The 23,985-nt window shown below is 38.5% G+C and overlaps 1 protein-coding gene across 1 annotated transcript in view; it reads left to right on the top strand.

Moving 5' to 3' along the window:
* Window positions 1-23,985, top strand: part of rapgef2 (Rap guanine nucleotide exchange factor (GEF) 2) — a 163,960-nt gene that overhangs the window by 62,247 nt on the left and 77,728 nt on the right. The window contains 3 exon segments of the mRNA XM_036568773.1: window positions 4,414-4,497; window positions 16,086-16,161; window positions 21,371-21,538. Coding sequence (XP_036424666.1) covers window positions 4,414-4,497; window positions 16,086-16,161; window positions 21,371-21,538 — 328 coding nt within the window.

Here is a 23,985-nt window from a genome sequence, read left to right on the forward strand (position 1 = left end):
TCTAAAATATAGATATAAAATTAAATCAGCTGTTGTTATCAGTTGTCAGACTTTCTAGACTAATAAAAAACAGATCGATGTTGGCCAAAAATGTTTATGTCAGCCAGTCTAGTGTTTTGATAGTCCTGCCCTAATAAACTCTCTTTGTGCTCCACTGTCTCAGTCTCTCCTGTGGTCCTCTTCCAGTGGGGTTTGGGGTTGTTGTGGTGCGTTTGATGAGCGTTTGATGATCGTTGTAGGAATGTTTCCGTGACCCAGTTCAGTCAGGACTCTGCTGCTGTTGATGATGATGGTGATGATGGTGATGATGCAGAAGAGTCTCTCCCTCTCTGCCCCCCCAAACTCTCTTTCTCTCTTTCTCTCTCTGCATTCTGCTGATTAATAATTAAGTGTTTCAGTTTTTGCCTGTTTCCAAGCGGGAGAACGATTCAAAGCAGGCGCTGGGGATGAAGGGAAGCTGAGAGATGAAGAGAGGGAGCGAGGGAATGAGAGAAAAAAGGGAGGGAGATGCTCGTGCTGCGTCAGTGGGTGTGCCGGAGCTGCCTCATTAGTCCTGTTTTGGAACTGGAGCAAGGACACTTGCTTTTGCGAGTGTGTGTGTGTGTGTGTGTGTGTGTGTGTTTGTCGTGTGGTCTTGAGGGGCCGATCTTCAGGAGGTTTTCGAGCTGTCTTTGAACCTCCAGGAGCTTTAGAACAGAGAATAGAGAGAGGACTGCTGCAATATCTGCAGTCTCTCCAGTAACAGCTTTATTTTTCTGGCGCAGGTAGAAGTGTGGTATCCTGCAGTGAAGGCTTCCCTATTATAGCATGAATGCTGATGGTGGATCCTACTGAAACAGTTTATATACACTACAGGCAAAAAATACGAAAGTGAACAGTTTGTTTGTTTATTTATTTATTTATTTATTATTTTACAACCATTTCAGTCTGCTAACATGGCCCAACATGGTTATATGTATACACATTTTGAAGCAACATATACAGCTGGCTGCAGTCCAGAACAGCCTCTTATTGAAAACATATGGCTCATTATCAAGTGCAGTAAATGACATTGAGTGACAATTGGCTTTCAAACAATTTGAGCAGCAGTAGATCAACACTGGGTGAAGAAGTCCTATGATGGAAATCAGACCAGAGATTATTAGAATCTCAGTCCACATAGAATATCAAGAGGGCATACCATGCTCAGTAGCTTCTTCATTATAGGTTTGATACCAGATTGTAACATGACATCATGTTTGATACGCAGAATACAGCAAAACAATAGAAGCAGAGAGTATAACTAAGAAATAATTGATTTTTTTGCCTTTTGTCATCTTTTGTTGAGGAGGTAACATTTCGTTGTACATTCTGTGTCTGTGCATGCTAATAATTGTGAAAGGTTAATTTGGTCTCACTTTATTTGAATAGTCCACTATAGTCCCTGTGGTGTGCATGAGGCAAGTTAAAGTGGCCTTGCTGCGGGACTGGAGGCAGTGCCCAGGACTCACGCGCTGTCCCCCACTCACTCGCGGTTCTGCTCCCCCATCCGTCCTCACAGGGCTTTGTCCTCACTTGGGGTCCGGGCCATGCCTTCCTGCCAGCTCTCATGGTTGTCATCGGGGCCCAGGGGATGGCCACATGCCACAGTCCCCTATAGATCATCTACAGATGTTCGAATTGTTAACAAACTATCTGTTATAACTCTTGTTATATATAAATTGGTGGGGTTAGGGCTAGGAGTTGGACCAGGGTTAGGGTTGGACCAGAGTGAGGGTCGAGTTTTGATTTTGGGTTGAGGTTAATGTTAGGGTTAAGATTAGAGCCAGGTTTAGAGTTAAAGACAATTCTGGTCAATTTAGTACATATTTAATTGAATGTAACTTGAAAGTAAATGAAGTACTTACAAAGCGTCTAAAGTGGACTATCCAAATAAAGTGTTACCGTTAAATTAATTTAAATTTTTGTCGTCAGCTATTTTTTGTCTTATTGAAAGCTTATTTTGTCAGTAATAAAACTGTATTTCTTTATTATGTTTATTCAAAAGCATAAAAAAATATGTTTTTGGTTTTAGTTTTGGTCAAGCGTGTCTTATTTTTTATTTATTTATTTTTTTGGTGCATCAAAGTGTTCACAGTTTGATTTGCCTTTAGGCAGAATATAAAAAAAAAACAAAGAATTAAAATCACTTTATTACATTAAAAAAAAACAAAAAACTTTAATCTATTGATTTTGACTAAAATGACTCAGTTAACTGGATAACACCTCTCTGCAGAATCCTTCTTCCAACACTTCGTGGAGGAGGAAGAGAAGGGTGGAGTTAGTCAGTAATTCTGTAGACATGTTGGCGCTGACCCAACACTTGCAAGAGTTCTTTCAACGCGCCTCTGTTCTCAGAGAGAGAGAGAGAGAGAGAGAGAGAGAGAGAGAGAGAGAGAGAGAGAGAGAGAGTATTTACAGAGCTGTGTGTCAGCGTGCTATTTTCTTAAACACACACTCGTCCTCCTGTTAGTGGAGCTATATTTGAGAGAGAGAGAGTGAAAGAGGGTGGATGTGATGATAGCTTCCACATTTATTTCTGTCTGTTTGACTTTTTTTTTTCACTGCTACTGTGTAGGAACATCTCTACTGTCTGTTTCTTTGATGGAATCCTTTTCAGTGTCCGTCCAAGCAAGAAACACTCAATGTGTTCTAGCGCAATACACAATACAGTTTCCTAAAAAAATAACAATTGTGTCCATTTTTTGTTCATATTAGGGCTACAACTGTTGAATATTTTTATTTTCGAATATTCTATTGAATTTTATCTTAAATGTTTGAATATTCTATGAGAGAGAGAAAAGCTCTAAATGTTCCATTTAAATGATTGAAAGAAAAAAATCTAAGTGCTGCTTCTTCTTGTGATGTTATTTATTATTTTTGTAAACTGTTATGGGTATTATTATTGTTGGTTTGTTTTTGTACTGCTATTGCATAGGTTTCTATTGATTCACAGTCATATGCAAATTTTTAAGCTTTTCCAGTCAAATTGACAAGTTTTGTTAATAAGTGAAAATAAGTGAGCGCTTCCTCTGCAGAGAACACAGTTAAATATGACATGTTTCTGCAAATATTAGTGCACAATTTCTACTTATTTATATATATATATATAAAATATAACATACACCATAACTTTTCCACAGGACATGTTATGTTTATTTTCTTTAATATAATTTCCATGATACACAGTGTGATATTTATTTGCTGACATCTGATGAGTTAAAACAGACAAAAAAATAAGTACTATTGAAAACTAAAAATACAACGATTTATATTCAACTTTTCACTTTCTGTGCTGCACTGAATCCAACTGAACACAACTAATGATGGTCTCTTTGTAATTAAACATGCAGTTGTTCAGTGCTCTAGAAGTACCTACAGGTATACACGATATGCTGGAAGTGTATATTGTGATATATTGAAATATATTTTATCACAATAACGATAAATATCATCATATTGCCCAGCCCTGCTGACCACTGCGTGCCACTGGGGAAACATAGTTTACCCCATGGAAGTGCCTCTTTTCATATAAGTGATAATTGACTAGTTGAATTTGTTACTATTTTCAAGTATTTCAGTTATGAAATTTATCAGATATTATTGGATATTTGTTGTTCATATTGTGATGACTGTGTGTCCTACGTTGATCAAAGTGTGTAGCAACAGCGCTGAGTCAGAATGTGTGCTCGTCTGTGATTCAGAAAGTTCACAGATCACTTTGGTGGGAAAGTATTTCACTAGTTTGCAGAATCTTAAACAGACCGATAAATCATCTGTTCCGCTTAAAGCCTGCTTGCAGTTACAGTAATTGCTGGAGTCAAATTACCCATTATTACCCAAAGGATCATTAAAGGGCCCATATCCTAAATTGTTCTTGTGTTTTATTTTTATTTACTTATTTTGTTCCACCTGATGTCCACTTATGATGTTTGTGTGGGTTTTTGTATGCGAAACAGTCGTCATTCATTTCTACGTGACTGTTTTCAAAGTTCTCTTTATCCTAGAATTAAACAGACATTACTGTGCATGTAAGACTAATATATGTAAATCATATCTGTTCTGATTGGCTGCCCTGTATTGTTCCTCATTACAATGCAGTTCAGTCTGAAAAATTCTGTATAACTTTCCGATGGATGTATGTAAATGTGTTTGATTTTGGTGACATCACAAAAACTTGAGCTGTTTTTGCAACTTGGTTTCAGTGACAGTAAACTAGACCACAAGCTTGAGAATGCAGGGTTAGAAGCAGTTTACAACTGTCTCATCCTTTTTAACTGGAATGTGGGAGTCAATGTGTGCACTGTATCTATGCCTTATTCATTGAAACTAACTCCCATCCCTCTCTCATATCCCCACCCCCCCCCACTTTCTCTCTCTTTTTCTCTCTCTCAGTCCAGATGACATTGGCAGCTGCTGGTACATTTTGCTGTCTGGATCTGTGTTCATCAAAGAGTCCATGTTCCTGCCTAGATCCAGGTATGTCCTCAAGCATTATAAAGCACCATCATGTGACCTCTGCTTTGAAATTTGGAGTGCAATACCCTGTTGGATCCCAGGGTTCTGTGTACTCACTGACAGGGCTGCACGATGGGGACGGAATACTAGTTCCTGCGATCACACTGCTACATATTGCGATCATAAGAATATCTTGCAGTAGTTTTGACATAGCTTTTAACATGTTTGGTTTGGATAGTTTGGCCTGTTAAACAGACACAAACAGCATTTACAAAAAGGAAACTTGCTACTGATTAATATAAAATAATATTGTTGAGGGACACATAAACAGTATATCATATATGCAGATATGCTAGGCTGCTAGTTAATACTACAGTAATATTACTTTGTTTTCAGTATGTGCAAAATGTAACATTTGGGATTTTTTTTTTAAATATAAATTGTGACCTTCCTAATGATTTTGACTATCACATGCTTCAAATATCTGTCCATTTTGGTAGTTTTGTATAGAAATAGAATATTCATTTGTATAGTGTTGGGGAAACATTGAGATTCAGGAATTACAGCCATTTTACATAGTCTCTCAATTTTCACAGGCTCAAAAGTAGTTTGACAGGTGACTGATAAGCAGTTTCACGGCCAGGAGTGGCCAAATCAACAATTTGGCACATTCTTAAAAAGAATGAATGTAAATACAGATAATTTACCTAAAGATTCGAACGACCTGTAACACTCAAGAACTGAAAGGCCAGATTGGACTTTGCTAGAAAACATCTAAAAAGTCTGCCCAGCTCTGGACCAAGATTCTTTAGACCATGGACCAAGATTCTTTAGGCCAAAAATAACTTGTACCAGACAGTACAAAAGATGTGTGTAGAGAAGAAAGGAAGAGCTCATGATCTAAAGCGTACCACATCATCCGTCAAACATGGTGGAGGTAGTGTTATGGCATGGGCATGTATGGCTGCCAATGGAACTGGGTCACTGGTGTTTACTGATGATATGACTGCTGATAGAAGCCGCAGGATGAGCTGCATTTTCTGCTCAGATTCAGTCAAATGCTGCAAAACAAGCAGCAGCTGAAGGCAGCTGTATTAAAGACCTCACAAAGCATCTCAAGGGTGGAAACTAAGCATTTGATGTCCATGGGTTAAGACTTCAGGCAGTCATTGCCTGCAAAGGATTTGCATGTAAATATGAAAAGTAATCATTGTATTAGGAATTATGTTAAGTTTGTCTAATGACTTTTAAGCCTGTGAAAATGGAGGGACAATGTAAAACATGGCTGTAGTTCTTAAACAGTTATTGCAATATTTTTGTTAAACCCACTGAATTAAAGCTGAGAATCTACACTTCAATTACATTCTGATTGCTTCATTTCAAATCCATTGTGGCAGTGTACTAAGGAAAAATTACAGAAATTGTGTCACTGTCCAAATACTTATGGACCTGACTATATATATATATATATATATATATGCTTTAAGTGTACTGTTGTGCTTAAAATGTACTGGGTAACATCTAAAAATAATCAGTGTATGTGTATGTATATATATATATATATATATATATATATACACACACACACACACACACACACACACACACACATCTTTTTAAACTAGAAAAAAATGTGCTATATATATATATATATATATATATATATATATATATATATATATATATATATATATACTATTTTGGAGAGGGTTCTTTTTCTTTGAACAGCAATGATGTATAGTTCAGCCCTTATCTGTATCTTTTAGCATGTCCTCTGAAGCATCCATTAGTCATACCAGCAGTTTACTTGGGAGGTGATTACAGCTGTGTACTATGTGTCTGCTGCCTGTGAGGTCTTCTCACAGCACTGAGTGTTCCTCTTCTAAATGCAGTACTCATGTGTGGCAAGAGGTGCACGGAAATAATATCTGGCATGGATTTCATAGCATGCAGTTTAAATGACTTCAAAAAGGCCACTGCAGCCCGTATGTTCACACTCCGGTCAGTGTTCCTCTAAGCCTGAACAAGTCCAAGCAATCCAAGCCACATGACAGATTATAGTCACAGTGACTTCACTCTCAAACACACAGTCACACGCAGAGCCAATCAGATCAGCCTCCACTGTAGTAAACCTCTCAGGTTAGAAGTAGAGGAAGAGAGAGAGGAGATACAGATCGCGTTTGGCAGGAGGCCATACTGTAGCACGATGCACAGAAAAGGCTTATGCGTTTAGGATTTTTGTGATATTTAAGGATTTAAGTGTTCATGCTGCAGCTTTTACAGAGTGGCAAGTAAATGAGCTTGTTTTTTTTGTTAGCTTCCAATAACTTAGTCTATTAAAGACTTATAGCACCACTAGCGGTCATGTGCACAAAGGGCAGTTTTAAGTTTCAAACCCATGAATGCCATGTCTGTAGAAGCACGTTGCAGAAACGTGCATGTGCAGGATCACATCATTCATCATGTAAACCAAGCTTTCATTTGCCTAATATATGCTGTTGATTTGTTATATTAGCTCAGGCTGGTGTTACATGGTGCAACCTTAACTACAATTAGTTGCATGTTGTAAGCATGCAACACAATTTCTGTGCAGTTTGACAGATGCACAAAGCAATTCAATAATGATCACAGAACAAATGTAAAATCACCAACCACGAGTCAGCTGGGGGGGGTCTCCCTATTTGATCTTCTGTTTTTTGTCCACCTGTTTGAAAGTATGATGTTCAGTGTGATCATGTGACGCATTACTGCGATTTTCATTTGCTGAAACCTGTTCATTAGACTTGTTTCATGAAGTTGAGACGCTTGCAACTGTTCTGGCTGAAATTCAAATGAGTTGCTGGCCGCTCAAGCGCTATTTAGTTCCATGTAGGTTTCAAGCAACTAAAGTTACATGAAGCTTTCACCGTGTAAAGCCAGCATTCATCTCATTCAGAGATACAAGCCTATATTTTATCATTTAATGTTTTAAGTCATAAACTGACCAAGAAGACATGCCCATGATCCCAGACATTTAATTGACAGTGCTCTCAAATTCTATTCACAGCGTTTAAAACTATGACTCATACCTGTATTGTACTCTCCAAGCTTCATTGTACTCACTCCCAGTTTGATAAGGAATTTGCTGGTGTAGGGACATGTCTGTTGCGTTCTATAATATCTGTATGATGATATTCACGCTGTAGGCAGTGATTAGGATATTTTATAATTTTCACACTGTTATATGAGCACCTTTCAAAGTACAAACACCTTTTAATGCGTTACTGTTAATCCCTGCTGAGATGATCTGTTTTTATCATGCTGTAGAAAAAGAGTGATTGTTTCACTCTTTGTCTCAATAGTGCCAGTGGCCTGTGGTGAGTTTGAATTTTCTCACCTGCAAAGACATCTTTATATACCTCACAACATCAGAACGATTTATTTTTAGAGTTTTTCTGCTGTTAAACGTGTCAAATAAAACTGCACATTTAGAGACATTTGACAGCATCTAACCTCCTTAGCTTCACAATATGGACCACATTGTGATTATATGTGATTATACATTTTGAATGTGTTATGTTGTGCCATACATTCTTATGTCAAAAAAGATCTGGTTTGACCGTAATTGTTTGTTTTTTGTATAGGCTGAAGGGCTTCATTCTGAAAAAAAAATACCCTCAGAAAGTCTTCTAAAATCAAGATTCTCACTGCACACAGTCAGAAACTTTATGATTTGTCAGAGGGTTCATTTCCCTTTGTCAACCTTCTGTGATACTCATATTTCTAACATTGTATTATAGATGACTAAATGATAAATTGTGCAGCTCTAGCATCTAAAAGCATGCTGGTGTGCTTGTATGCTTGAGGTTAGTAAGAGCTGTTAGGCCTACCTTCACTTTGTGGGCCTAGTTTAAATGTTTAGCATTTCATCACTGTGGAAATGGAGGCTAAAAACTCTTTCTGTTCTCAAAATACATCTACCAAGAGCACAATTACGTAACACCCACCAGAATTACACAAAATAATGGGTTCCAAAGTGATGATTAGAATCGAGTTTTGAAACAGTGTCTGAAAATGGCAGCAAGAGGACCACCTGCTACTTGTGCCAGGGATTACGCAACAAGGTAGAGCTGAAAATAGGCATTTTCAGGCTCCGCCGCCAACAATGGCTTCTATTGTTTAGAGCACGATTTAACATGGTATTTGGTTTCCTCTATTGTTCGCTGTAGTAATTCACACTGTAAATGTTATGACAAGTTTTTCGTAATGCTTGGCTCATGGTAAAGGATTTTTTTTTTTTTTATCCTAATTTATAAAATGTGAGAGACCCCACACATAATGGCAGATTCCACTGAGTATTTTTCCGTAGCTGTTTTTTTGGTCATCAAATCCCTTGCAAAATTTGCCCTGAAGAAAAAACCCAACACATTCATTTAGCAGTGAAAAGTGAACGACATAGAAATAATGATTTCTAAACTGTTAAACATCAAATAAATCTTATCCTAATTTTTAATACATTGCAGTAAAGCCAGTATGGGCTGGGAAAATTAATGTACACTATTGTTAGCTTATGCAAACAATTTTAACACCCCTATATGTTTTGTTGATTTGTTGGTGAAAATAAGGTAACACATTCTCTACAGAGTACTAACTTAAATATGTCACGATTCTGCTAATTTTATTGCATGATTTCCATTTATTTGCTGCATTTAACATTATAAAAAGTAAAACAACCATATTTCATGCGGCATAACTTTGCCACATTTTATATTGCGTTTTTTTCCAGTAAATAGATTTCCAGCAAATAAACAGTAATTGTGCATTAAAGTGTGCAAAAGTGTGTTCTCTGTAGAGGATGTGTTAACTTATTTTCACTTAGAAAATAAACAAAACAAGCCATTTGCCCAGAGGTGCCCAAACATAGTCACACTATGTCCTAAACTACATTGAGAGATCTGTGTGACATTAATGAAGACCTGGATGCAGCTCGCTGTATTCATATTCCATTCATTTTACATTGAAAGAAAAACTTTTAAAAGTTTTTAAATAGAGGATCAACTACTTGGCTAGTTTCCCTGAAATGTTTCTGTTCACTGTACATAGAGGTTTCTGTCATTTCCTCATTCCTTTTTGCTGTTGCCGTCCTGTCTACTCCTCTTACAGAATAGCTCGATGTCCAGAATCTGCTTGCCTAATGTCTGACTCCATAGACTGACCACAGTGTGTGGCTTCTTTGAAGTCTCTGTGCGTAAGTCTGCCTTTAGGGTAATAAGACAGTCTTGCTAGTCATCTGATGAGTGACTCTCTTCAGTGTGATACAAGTCATTTCCTCACTGGAGAAAAGCCTCCTTCTGCATTGGGTTGCAGGAACGTAAGTTTGCATAGCTGTGCTCATTCACTCAGGAGAAACAGTTTCAGTTTAAATTTGGGTTTCAGAGAATGGAAGATTGGCACACGTACCCGGATGTGTGTTCTTAAAAGTGATTGTGCCAGATAGGTTTGTTTTGGAGAAGTTCCATAGAAGAAAAACTTTGTTTACTAAAAACCTTTCTTGAGAACCATTTTTGTAAATGATATCTTTGAGTACGAAAAAGCTTTTTTTTTAAGTTTAGAGACCCTTCAAAGGTTGTAGGAAGACTGTTACGTTGGTGTAGGACCTTTGCATTATGTGATGGTTCTGTAAACCTTTTAAAGGGCCCATTATCCTCAATTTTTCTTGTAATTCATTTGTACGTGTGCTTTCACTGTGCTGTCACTGTGCCTTTAACGCTGATATATGTAAATGACCTCTGTTCCAATTGGCTGCTCTGTATTGTGTTTCATTCATAACACCATAGTCCAGTCTCATGTGTGATCCTTTCTGAAAAATTAGTAGTGACTCAGTTAACTTGTTTAAATCTGCCACCGGAGGTGTTAAAGGCAGGTACATTTCTACATTTGGGTAGAGTATAAAGGATCAGCTTGTAAAATCTGTGCCTTCTGTGTGCTGCTATGTTATCTATCACTGTATAAAAGATACATGAGGCTTCCTTTATTGTAGGATGTGCTGTGATGCTCATTCAGAATAGAATTAGGATCGGTAAGAACTTATTACGGTTTTGTTTAATCAAACAATCAAATGTGACTGGATTGTGATTTATTTTCCTGTTCGTGTGTTTTAATGTTCAAAAACGTATTTAAACTGAAAAAAATATGCACAATTTTGGTTTTGTTATCTTGCGTTTTTTACATATAGGCTTTGTTTGTGTAGCACCTTTCATACGCTGCTGTCATCCAAAGTGCTTACAAATGAGAAAATACAGAGTCAGAATACAGAGTTGTTTTAAAAAAAAGCAAACAAGAATAGAAGTTAAAAAAACATGATTAACACCTGATTAAAACAATAGATTTGAAAGAGAGTTTAAGAGTGCCGTTACATGTAAAGTGCGTATCATAAAAATGCAGCAAAAGCACTGCAAAATTGCTTGATTAACGGATAAGAGTAGATTAACCTGCAGAAAGAGCCACATTATGCATCGCCCATGAAGGGGTGAGAGTATATCTTGTGTTTGCTTCATGGATTAAAGGTGCGTTCAGCACTGACTGCCTCTGAATATAAGAGGAATCACCAATAAGCGTCATTAGACTCTGAAATTCAGTTTAGAGCTATAAATCTTGCTCTGTCTTCCTCTCCTCTTTCTTTCCCTGCCTCTGTCTCTCAACCTTAGTTTCTACTGTTTGGAGCAGAGGTCATGAGGTCAGTGTTTAGTGGTTGGAAGTTAGCCCCTCCCTCTCAGCTTCGCAGGAAGCAAGAGGCTGGCTGGAATTTTGGCACCAGTCCGTCATCACTAACGCCCAGCGGCGCACACTCGCACACTCGGTCTCTCACATGCACCACTACTGCGTACTCTCAGAGCATGAAGGCAGCAAACAGAGCGGGCTGAGTGAGGGCTGAGGGGGAGAGTGTATGGAGTGTATACAGGAAGGTTGTGTTGGATCTACTGTGTTTGTTCTTAGTACGCGCTCATATTGGAAGACGCACCGATGAAACACTTTGTTTGGAGTATTTGTGCCGGAAAGATCCCTGCGGATGGATATAGAGCTCTCTAGGATTTGGATTGGGGTTATGCTTCCATAAGGAACTTTTCCCTGAAGTGACATTGAAAGGTATAGCGTTTAACAACAGGTAGTTTGTGTGTTAGTGTTCTAAAAACTTTATTTTTTACTTACTTAGCACTTGACTCGTTGTTTTTTTTTCTTTGTATAATGGTCAAATTGGACGTACATAGGACTGTCAAAATAGATATTGTTATAAATAGGTCAAAATGGACTGAATCAATTTGTTAAATCTGTTTTATTTTTTTATTTATTTCATTTAAAATGATTGAGTTGTCATTTCTGCTTTATGGGAAACGAAGTATAATAAGTGCTGAATACATTCAGTGTAGTGCTGCTAGTTAAAGTGCACCGGTCATGCTGTTGGTGTCCAGTGCATTCTGTTCCGTACTGCACTGTGGGCTAATAAAAGGTTGGAGGTGTTTGGGTGTTCATGAGAGGCGTGCAGTTAGTGCAGTGCTGGGATGCTTTTTTTTGTTTTTCTTTCACTACATGTTTTTATGTATGTATGTATTAATTGATTTAAGGCATTGCAGTAGAATATCATCACATTATTTTATAAACCTTTTAACCCTTGTTGACCTTCCCTGACTGCAGTTACACAATGAATCTTTAATCTTGGCTTAAAATGTGGAATTGGAGGGCAGAAAAAGTAAAAGCACTTTGAGTTTGTGGGGTCCCCATGCTCTTTGGGAAGTGTGGATTTTGTCCTGTATGTTTGAATGTGTCTCTGTGGGGCTTTGTGTTGTTTTTGTTCATTTCTGGGACAAAAATGTCCATAAATCCAGAAAAATAGGGGGAACCTAAAATGTCAGAAGAAACAAAATGATTCTAGCCTTATTCTATCTCCATATTTTATATATATATATATATATATATACACACACATACGTGTGTGTGTGTGTGTGTGTGTGTGTGTGTGTATATATATATATATATATATATAAGAGAGAGATATGTATGACCCCAAGTCTTGACATTGTATAAAAACAAACCTCTGTGTGGGTGGTTGTGGTTGTGGTTGTCGTCATCAAATCACATTCCAGACACCACGGACGTTGTGTAACGTGGAATGTGGAGGCCAGCAGGGTGGGCATCATGTCTCTCAGGAGCAGAAAAAAAGGAAAGAATCTGGACTGAATTCTTCTGAGCTCAGTGGCCAAGGAATGTGCTTCTACAACTGCAGCTGCTCATAAATCTTTCTGTTCTAAGCTCATGCTTCCTGGTTTTAAATGGGAACCGTGTCTGTTTACTGGACGTCAGGTTTGCCTGATGTGTATGATAGTGGTGGGCAATATAAGCTGATGTCAACTGCATCATTGAAGTGAAATAGTGAATACAGAGCTGCTCTGGTAAGCGGTCAGCTACAGTCATTTCAGAGCTGAAATGGAAAGGCACAATATGAGATGGAGGAGACCCTCACAGTGTGTGGTCTCACAATAAAGAGCAGAAATAGCTGCCAATGCATGCTGGGATACCCACCTGTTGGCTTTTACCATCTCTGTATATACTTATATGGACAACTGTCCTTATATACAACAGTTTTTGATATTAATGAGAATGTTAAGTCAACACTGTGAAGAGGAGCATCTCAGAATTGTCAGGAAATGTATGGAAAATGAGATTGGTTGTATGTTAGAGTTGGAGAGTATGCAAATGTTTTGATAACTCATGCTTTTCTGAGTATATTGTGGTTGTCATCAGTACTTCGTCAGTACACTGACCATCTGCAACTTTTTTTGACAGAGAGCATAGTTGTCCGAGTTTAGTTGGATTTAGTGCAGCACAGCATGTTTGAATAAGAATCATTGTGGTTTTATGTATTAGTGGGGCATTGCACCTTTTCCACCTTGGGGGAAAAAAAATTAAAGCACTGTATTTTTTATCTGTTCATTTAGTCTGTATGTGTGTGTGTGTGTGTGTGTGTGTGTGTGTGTGTGTGTGTGTGTGTGTGTGTGTGTGTGTATGTATATAAATTTTATTTTTATTTTTTGCCGATTTTTATTATTTTTCTACATCATTTTAACACAACAGCTGAAAATTTCATGATGAATGGACCAATAGAAATGCATTTCTGTAAATTATCTCACTACGACCATCAAATTTATGGTAAATGAATATTGGTCCCGCATCAAATATTGGTTATTGGCATCCTTGATTACGAATAACCAATATCGGCCCCGAAAAAACAGATAGCACCCAAAAGGGTTCTTCTAATGTTATGATGCCAAACTTGTAGCAATAGGAGAACCCTTTTTTGGTACTATATAGAACCCTTTTCAAAATGAAACCATCTACAGCATCTGAAGAACCATTCTCCATCAATCTGAAGAACCTGTTCACAATGCAAATAACCCTTTAATCATGCAAAGTAGGGGTGCGGGAAAAAATCTATTCTTAGATGCATCGCGATGCGGACGTGAACGATTCTGAATCGATTCACAAATGTCAAAAATCGTTTTTCTAAATATTTAATTTATAATGTAATGTTGGCGGAACGTAAAAGGCGGAACTTGAAAGTTCGGAAGTGCAGCGCCCGGACAGTCTGTGGCGGCACACAACAAAAACACAACTGGATGAGTGAGAAATCCGACCGGCTCCCTCTGCATTAAAGCCAGGTCAGATCAGGAGTCACAACACAAATGATCAGAAGAGACATTTTGTCCTTTCAACAAAAATTAAACCAGCTTGGGAGCCACATTTAATGTCCAGTATGTGTCAGTGTGTGCTAATGTACTAGTATAGGCTAAACAATATAAACGAGAGCGCAGATTTACTCCGCTCTGCTTTAAGCTTTAGCTGTAGCCGCTTTCCTCCCATCTCCGCCAGAAAACCTTTCCTCAAAAGTTCAATAGTTTCCTCAAATGTCTCTCAGCGTTCGACTGTTTTCCGAGGCTGAAGTCGCTTCTTGTTCGAATTTTCCCGTTCCACCTTAAATTCTGACTGAGGCGCCGAATGTAAATCCGGCACCATTTAAGGTGGAACGGGAAAATTCGAACAAGAAGCTGGAGAAGAAGCGACTTCATCTTCGCAACCGTTTAGTGTTTGAGAGTCTCTCGTTACAGATTTAACGTACCAGGAAACCAACTGCGCTGCTTATACATGCGAATAACGCGTCGCTGCTATGCGACCTGCAGTCTGCGGAGTCGTTGCGAAACTGGGCTTTCTCGCTATGTTGCACACGACCCGTCTCGAAGATATTTCACTGACACAGCGACCCCCCCCACCCCACCCCACCCACATCACTTCCATTTGATTTATTAATAAAAGATATTGGAAGTAAATTCATTATGGATCATTACAAATACTTTGTTTTAAAAGTACCAAGTCTTCAGACAGTGAGAAAATAGAAACGCTGTATAGAAAAAAAAGATGCATCGAGAGGGCACAGTCCCATGTTTTCAAGTGCCTAATCTCTCACCTATTAAACCCCAGCTCAGCAGCACTAATGAGACTCATTGGTCAGATTAATATAGAATTGGTTGACGTAGCACTAACTTGTTTCCCAACAGAAGAGTTGTGTCTGTGTGTGAGCTCTGGACTTTTGTGCTTGTGGTCAGCTCATTCCTGTTAAAGAAAAGTGCTTTACCAGCAACCAGCAGCATTATTGCTCAAACCAATGAGCAAAACAGGACAGTGACAAAAGGGGTCACTGTGAGCAATATTAACACAGCTCAGATTTAAAATTGAGAATAAATATGTGAATTGTATTGTTGAATCTTACTGCTTAAATTAGTAAATAAAATCTGAACACTTTTACAAATCTTACTTCTATTGCAGTTCATTTTAATCTCCTAAACTTTGAGGGTCTGTATGTAGACCTCCACGATTCCTCACTCTTATAATTAGAGGTGTGTGTGTGTGTGTATGTGTGTGTGTGTATACTATATATATATATATATATATATATATATATATATATATATATATATATATATAAGCAACGATAACAATAAGATTATGATAATAATAATAATAATAAGAAGAATGCTGTTATCCAGAGTTTACCATATTTCACAAGTGGAAATCAGTTTCTCAAATTTAATTCATTGAAGATGAATATTCACTTTTAAAAATACCTTTTGGTGAACAGTTTGTAGAATTTAAAATAAAATGTTTAAATGTCAAGTGAGTATTCAAGATTAATGGATAATTAATGAATAACTGAATAATAATCCCAGAGTTCAAGGAGGTCAAGTCATACATGTTGGAATGTGTGCCTATTTATGTATAAGTGTTTTCACTCCACGCTGTATTTCCATATGTGGGTTCCCTCTGTATTTCTTTTCTATAAAGCCTCTCACACACACCCACTGCCTGGCACTGTGCTCCATTCATGAGCTCTGTGATGTCAACCGGTGAACTTTTCCAGTCTTGGGATCTTTCTCCTCCCAGTGGAATCTTGCAGCCCAGATTGGGAACACTGCAGTGTGTGTCTGTGTGTGTTAGCATCCCATCAACAGGTTTTTAGTCTGAGCCTTTCTATTCTCAGTAAATGCTTCCACAAGTAATACACTGTCCTCTTTCTCTCCTAGTTTTGGGAAGCGCTCTGCTGGAAGCTTGCGTCGCGGATGTGAGTGCATCGTCCTGGAGCCGTCGGAGATGATCGTGGTGAGTTCTCCTGTTACCAGAGCGTAACTGTACAGTTCACTGTAGAACGTTCGTGACCAGTGGTTTCCAACCTGGTCCTCAAGCCTCTCCATACGGTCCACATTTGTGCTCCAACACAACCCGAAACATATAGGGATGCAGAAAATCGTGGACTGTCTGGGGGGTTGGCTGAGGACTATATTAGAAACCACTGGTCTAGACAGTAGACGTGTATTCACACAGCATTTCTTCAAATTCTTCTTAATATACGTCTTTATCTCCTCTGCACATTTGACCTTTTGCTGATGCTTTATCTTTCTCTTCAAATCATCTTTGGCCCATCTCTCTGAAATTAGCCAGTTCTGTCTTGCGCTTGTTCACTGTGGCTTCCTGTCTGTGCTGAGGTTCTCCTATAAAGGAACATTTTATCATGAAAATCAAATTTACACATCTTTCTTCATCAGCTAAGACATCTACGGTGTCTGAAGTTTGCTTCTTTAGTTTTGCATCTGAGATACAGCACCAGTAATGGCAGCTTTATATCCCTACACTAAAAAATGAGAAGTCAGCTCAACTTAAAATGATATAGTAACCGAGCACACCAGAGTTCACCCAGCTCAAACTTCTTAGTTGAGTCAAAAATTCTCCCAGCTACTATTTCTAGGTCTGCATCTTAGTTAGATAAACAAAACTGAATTTGCATGTTTTTTACTCAATTTCCCCATTAGCTGGCGCTCCTTCTATCACACATTCCCTTCTGGCATATTTTCCCCTGGGGCTTCCGGATATGTACAGTTATGGTATTTCTGGGATTCAAACTCACAACCTCCTGATGTCGGGATGAATTGTTAGACAGTTGCACCTCATTGCTTTGCTTTAAAGTTAAAACAACAAATATTTTCTCCAGTATATTAAACATTTGTAGAAACAAAATCTGAGTTTCATGTGTTCCTGAGTGGTGCAGTGGACCAAGCCATCACCCCAACAGGAGGTTGTGAGTTTGAGTCCCAGCAATGCCATAGCCATCCATAAGTGCGTATTCAAGAGGAAGAAAATTTTAGCAGGATTGTGTGATAGAAAGAGCCCTGGCTAGTGGGGAAGTTGAGTATGAAAAAACAAGTTTACTTTATTTACCTCAGTGAGATGGAGAACAAAAAATTTAAGAGAACTTTTGACTCAACTAAGACGTTCGAGTTGTGTAAACTCTTGTGTGCTCGAGTTAAGTCAACTCAGGAAAAGCCATGTAATCAGTTACTATATCATTTTGAGTTGAGCTGACCTCTTTAACTTTTTAACAGTGTAACAATTAACACTGTGCATACGTAATTTATTCCCCGCTCACTTCAAACTGTTTCAACTTGTTAAGTAATCTCAAATAGACTTGATTATGTATAACAATCTGTTTATATAATTTTTGAGAAAAAGTATATCGCTTATCTAAAAACTGAGCTGTAGCCATCGTAAAACCTTAATTTTGTCTCTACATTTGTCCTTTTTTCTTGAAAACAGTATGTCATGCAATGACAGTAATCACATAAAAAATTAAATGAAAATGGAAGGAAGGATGCTGAATAATAGGGCTGACCATTTGGGGGAAAATACCTAATTGTGATTTTTCTAACCAGTCATGTGACTGCGATTTACATTGTGATTATTGTCTAGAAATTAAGCTCCAGTCCTGTGATTTTGGGCCACGAAGACAAACATGTTCAGCCTTTCTTTTTCTGACTTGAAGCTTTGAACACTGCTAGTTGCTTCCAGTTAGATGTGGTTGTGTTGTTTTGATTTGATTGGTCTAGCTCCTCTACAGGCAGTTCAGTGTTAAATTTTTCCATTTAAAATAGCTGAGGTTATGTAGGCTATAATTAAATTTGCTGCTCTTGCAATTCGAAAATTGCTCTGTTATTAAAACAGTTAATCTTCAGCTATATTGAATAGCTGAAAACAGAAGTAGCAGTCATTCAGAAGCCTGAATTTTGTGCATAATTCTGTACAGAGTGTGATGATTTATTCAGGAAGCTAGAACAATGATTGGCGAGATACAGTGCTGTGCTTAACAAACTCATGATTTGGAAATTCTGACCTCAGTTAGGAAAAAACAATGAAAATGCCCCCTTGCCTGGGAATTCTCAATTCCAAGCTCAGCATATGGCATCAAGTCAGCATGGCTACTCACACCATCAGTAGTAATAAAGCACCACTTCTTTGCTTTTAAATGAGATTTGCTTTGGATCAGTCACCGTTCAGACACAGCCGTTGGTTAGATCTATAAAATTTGCTGTTTTGATAAGGTGAATACATCAAAGGTATCACTCATATCTCTAGTGTTAGCTGATTAGCTTCTTACTCAATTTTTCCCTCTTTGTGGCTAGTATACATACAGAGGTAAAAAAAATATGCAATTCCAAGCTTCCACTTCCAGCTTGAGTCGAGCGCAACATAAGCTTCCATTACTTGGTAACTAAATTATCCTCATAGCTCCAGCGCAAAATTAAGAAAGCAAACTTTCAGACACCACTTCTTGTAGTAAAAGAGGAAAAACTTGAACTTTTAATTTTTCTACAAACTATTCCAAGATTAGAGCATGATTTTATCCAGCTGCTGAAATTTCTCCAGTGAACATCCAGGGCTGCTGATCATGCATATCGCTGTTGTCGGAAGAAAACCTCGTCATCCATTTTTGTCGTTTTTCAGTTTTTGACATAATATGAAAATTCCTGTTACCCTTTACATTGTATGTAAATTTAATGATGAATGGACTGAAAAAATGGCTCAAAAGGACCTGTGGAAAAACTCTGGTTCCATTGACTAACATTAAAAGTAAAGTAGGTTTTTTACTTCCCCTGTAAAGTTACCAGGTTACGAGGTTTTCTTCCGACAACAGTGATATGCGTTACATCCATGGAATCTGGTTAAAGATATCAGACCTATGTTGGTGATGCATGTACATAGATAAAGAAAGACAGATAACAAATAGGCACCTGTGTGTAGGTGTATGTGCATGAGCCCGTGCATGGTTGATATGTTCAGACTCGGCTAATCTCCAGCACAGTCAATGGTTTCTCTCAGCTGCAGTTGGTGATAGAGGAGTTGCTGGTGGTTATTACTGGGTGGTGTGGCCCTGTAATTACGAAGCGAGGCAGGATATGGACACTGCACTTGCTCTCGCTCACACAGCCCCAATATATTCCCACTGCTCGGCGCTCGCCGGCAGTTGCCATAGCAGCGGTTGGTAAGGTAGCGAGAGATTTGATGTGTAATCCCAAAGGCGGAGGGGGTGTGAAATGTGAGGCTGCAACGAAAGTAGAGAGGGAGAGAAAGAGTGTGTGTATGAGTGAGAAATGAGAGATGGTAATGTCTTAACTCTCTTAATCATGTTCCCTTGTCAGGGTGTAATGTCACTCCGGCTAGCACTTCCTCCATATAAATCTAAAATCATGTGTTGATGCCTCACTGCATCTCAGTGCAACTTCATTAATCATTTACTGATACAAAACACTTAAACTCGATGGATCAGCGCTTGATGACATTATGTGTCATTTATTTAAAAAAAAAGGTAATTCTGACAAATTGCAGTACACTATGGGAAGTGTAGGTGGCGATAAAGCCCTTTGTTATCTTGTTTAACCATGGAAGAGTTACACAGCTGGAAATTTGAATGTTGGCAGCTACAGAGGACAGTCATAATGGTTTGATTTGTCAGTTAAGTAATATTAATAGTAGTATTTAATAGATTGTTTATGGAAGGTTGCAGCTAGAGTTATCATGATACCAAACTAGTAGGTAGGCAATGTTAGTTAAATTGGACAATTCTTGATAGGGTTGGCCGTTACGACAGTAATAAGGTATAAGGCAGTATTTAAAACATGATCACTGATCAGTCTGCAGAAACCACGGCTGCAGAGACCACGGAACAGGTTTAATCTCACCTTTCACCTTTCAGCGCCCTTAGCTCGACTTCACTTGCTCAGATTTGAAAAATCAGCTAAACCTGTATTGTTTTAGTTAGCCAGAATCGAACATGTTCTGTGGTACGCAGAGCTGTTTTCATGCTAGCTAAGCTAATGCTAACAGGCTCATCTGCCCTAGTTAACAGCACTATTATTTAGCAATTGTTAGATAGATTGTTTGACATTTATTAGTGATGGCTTAGAAGTTGTGCACTGTCTTCACTTATTTGGTGGCCATGTAGATTTTGAAATGATGCTCCTCCATAATAATTAAGAATAAATCATTGTCAACGTCCTGTTTTAAATGAGTAAGTTATGAAGTTAATCAATCATTATTATGTGCTTAATATAAACTTTTTTTAAACATTAATAAGCAGTTGGACCCCTACTATGAAGTTGTGACATGGCAATGTATTTATAAAGATTTATCATATTACTTTTTACATTTAATATCATACATTTATGAAAAGTATTTACAGTGCTCGCTTACTTATTTGTGATTACTTGTGTCACTTAGTGAATGGTTAGGCCTTTTAATTCAAATTGTAGCACTTACTAATCCACACATAACTTTTATATAATTATTTACTAGCGTTAACAAACTATTAGATAATAATTGCTATTTATCTGGGACTTTTATTATATTTTAATAACATTATATTTTATTATAAGTATTAGCATGTTTATGTATTACCAGGTGTGTACCTCAAACAATGTCGGATATCTGCACATAATTCCCATAATTTCTCATGCTGCTTATGAAGAATATAACTACATGAAGTATTGAATGAAGTATTACTGTATGCATCATGTTTCTGTTAGTGCATATTGAAGTAGAAAGATGACGTGAAAGAAATATTTGTTCAAGCAGTATGACGCAGTATAACATTAGCACAAGCTTTGCTCGGCCAGTTTGATGACCCCAGCATGTCCACTACACCTGCAGCTCACGAGAGAGACCCAAAAATCTTCAGCAGAGGCCTGTCCTGCTGCACACAGGAAGCATCCTCCTCTCTCTCGCCTCAGTTTTCTCTGTTCTCCTCTTTGACGTAGGCGTTTGAGGCTCGACACACACACACACACACACAGAGACACACACACACACACACACACACACAAACTCACACGCGGTACAGACAGGCTCACACACCCACTGCTATTTTTACGCAGTGCAAGAGAGAAGAGGGTGGGAGGGGGGAAGACACAAAGTGAGGGAGGGAGGGAGGGAGGGAGGGAGCGAGAGAGGTAGAGAATCACTCATCTCTCTCTTCCGTCGGCAGGTGGACTATATGGATGAGAATGAGGAGTATTTTCAGCGCCAGGCATCACACAGGCAGTCCCGCCGGAGGTTCCGCAAGATCAACCAGAAGGGCGAGCGGCAGACCATCATCGACACAGTGGACCCGTACCCCGCAGGCAAACCGCCCGTAGCCCGCGGATACCACACGGTCAGTCCCACACCTTTACCTTCCGCTCACTTTCACACAACTTCACCCTCCCCTTGTGACTGTGCTGCGTTTGTGTTGGTTTTTGTTGCAGTTTGGCTTCGGGACGACGTCAGATGCTGCTGTGAATGTGCTTTTGCGTTTAACTTGCTGGTTTTTATTGTGAAGTTCCTACCTTAGTTTTAGCTGCTCAGTTTCGTACAGCTTATCATAGCTGGGGAACTAATGATAGCTCAGATTTCCTGTACCTTATCATCTCTTAACTATGTTAGTTTGCAATTGCACAACAATTTACTTTTAATAACTATTAATTACAATACTAGCCTTCACCTCTTTGCCTGTCTATAGCCCTCTCTGGACTTCAGTATGTATGTAGCAACACTGCTCAATCATTTTCTGTTAGAAACGTGCTTCTTCAGCCATTTGAATGGGCTATTCAGCCTTGTTTGTCAGCAATAATTAACAAAGAGAGCAGAGAACAAAAAAACAGAAGTGGATTGTATGTAGAGAAGTGCATGGGTGAGATAACAGAATTTGGTATGTGCTTGTGGTGTCTGTCTGCAAAACTGTCTAATCTGTAGTACTGTTCTTGCAAACAGGCCAACATTTCTAATGATAGACAGCCTACATGCATTTCAGAATGGTATAAATTAACTATTTGAGGTTCATTGTAACGCCATCTAATGACAGTGGTGGATTTTCTGAATGAGAATTATGATCTCTGTACGTTACAGGAAGTATGGCCAAGCTAGCTAACTTTGACATCTTGCTAGCTCTATGTTTAGTTAGTCTGTTATCACTGATTATTGAAGGAGAATTCCTTTTTTTCCAATGTCTCTGTAATTAAAATATTATTTTTTTAATACATAAATGAATAGATAACTAAAAAATAAAATGGTTAAGATGTAAATACAGTAATGTAGAGTGGTTTGTGGTGAAATGCTCCATTCTGGAGAAACTAAACAAGTCCGAATTGTTCATAGCAGTGGCGATGGGAACCAGACGTCCAAAGTGTTTACTGTTAAAAGAAAGATACTACATGAAATGATTACTTATTCTTTGCCTGTTGCCTGAGGCGTTGTTTTAAAATAGCTTTGCAAAAATTTTTTTGCCTGAAACTTTTTGCAATCCAGTCATGGTGGAGAGGTACATGCTGGATACAGTAGGACAAGAGAGTTCTCAAAAAAAAATATATATTTTTTCAGTTGTGGCATTATCAGCATACATGTAAAAACTCAGAAAATGTGTGAATTCGCTAATCATGTTGCATAGTGAATAAAATGGCTAGGCTATATTTTTACTGTACATACTTCAACCTTTGCTTTCCGTCACCACCACTCTGCACTGAACCATTAAACCACCCTGAATGACCTTACATCTGAGCAAAGGAATGATGCAGAAATTTTGAAAAATGGGGGGGCTTGCCCTTTAACTGTAGTCCATGTGACAGGTCTAACACAAATTAAGCCATACACTTTGTGCTTTTAATGTCTCTGGTAAATTAATATACCAAAATTAGCATATTTTTTGCTCTTGACACGCATGCTATCTTAAAAACTCTGTGGTATTAAGCTTAAAATCAGGAAGGCAGGAAGTCTGACAGAATAAATGGGGACTTAAATGATAAAATACACTTTTTTTTTTTTTAAGCAAAGGTACCAAATGCTCTTCTAGACCGCTCTGGCCGAATACATCCATGTTTTAGCTGTACATGTTTATTATTTGTCCACAGCGTTGTTGCTAGCTTTCATGCTAGTCATGTCTTCTGTAGTTCCTTGGCTAAGCTTGATGTCTGGTTTTGTGTACCTCACCTCGTACCTCCATCCTTGTCTCCAGGTGGCCTTTTTCATTCCTGTGCTCTTCTTATTCTTCTTTGCCTTTACCTCAGTGTTTGATTTTCTTGCTAGCTCTCTGTGCTAAGCATCTGCTAGCATGAGTTAGCCTACCTTTAAGTAGCTGTGTCTGTTCAGTTTCTTCTCGCTTTCTCCTTCTCAAATGTTCTCCATAGCTCAGTCTGTTAATGTGCTGGTGTTTATTTTTTGCTGGACTTTGTGTTGTGCTGTGTGACTGAATGCTGGCTTTATATCTGTTTGTCCGAAGTTCTTTTTGTTGTGTTTCTGTTGGTGCGGTACCTGTCTGTTTTTCTCTCCTGACCTTTTCGTTGTGTTTTGTGCTAGCTTTCATATTCACTCTCTCGAGGTGCTCTAGTTGTTGTTGTGGGTGTCCATTGTCAGAAGGACTGTGTTGTGCTGGCTAAAGACTCTGTCTGTGCCAGCAGTTTCTGCTCTGAAACCCACTGTGCTCTGTGCAGCTCGTCGTGGTATGATGCTCTGCACCGCTTTGTGCTTGTATGTGTATTTAGTGCTTTGTGTGGTGCTGTGTGCGCAACATCAGTCAGATCCAGCTCGGTGGAGGAAATATAGAAAGGGAGTGTGGGTAGAAGCCTCATT

The sequence above is a fragment of the Colossoma macropomum genome, unplaced genomic scaffold, assembly GCF_904425465.1.
Source record: "Colossoma macropomum unplaced genomic scaffold, Colossoma_macropomum, whole genome shotgun sequence".
In the NCBI taxonomy this organism is placed as follows: Eukaryota; Metazoa; Chordata; class Actinopteri; order Characiformes; family Serrasalmidae; genus Colossoma; species Colossoma macropomum.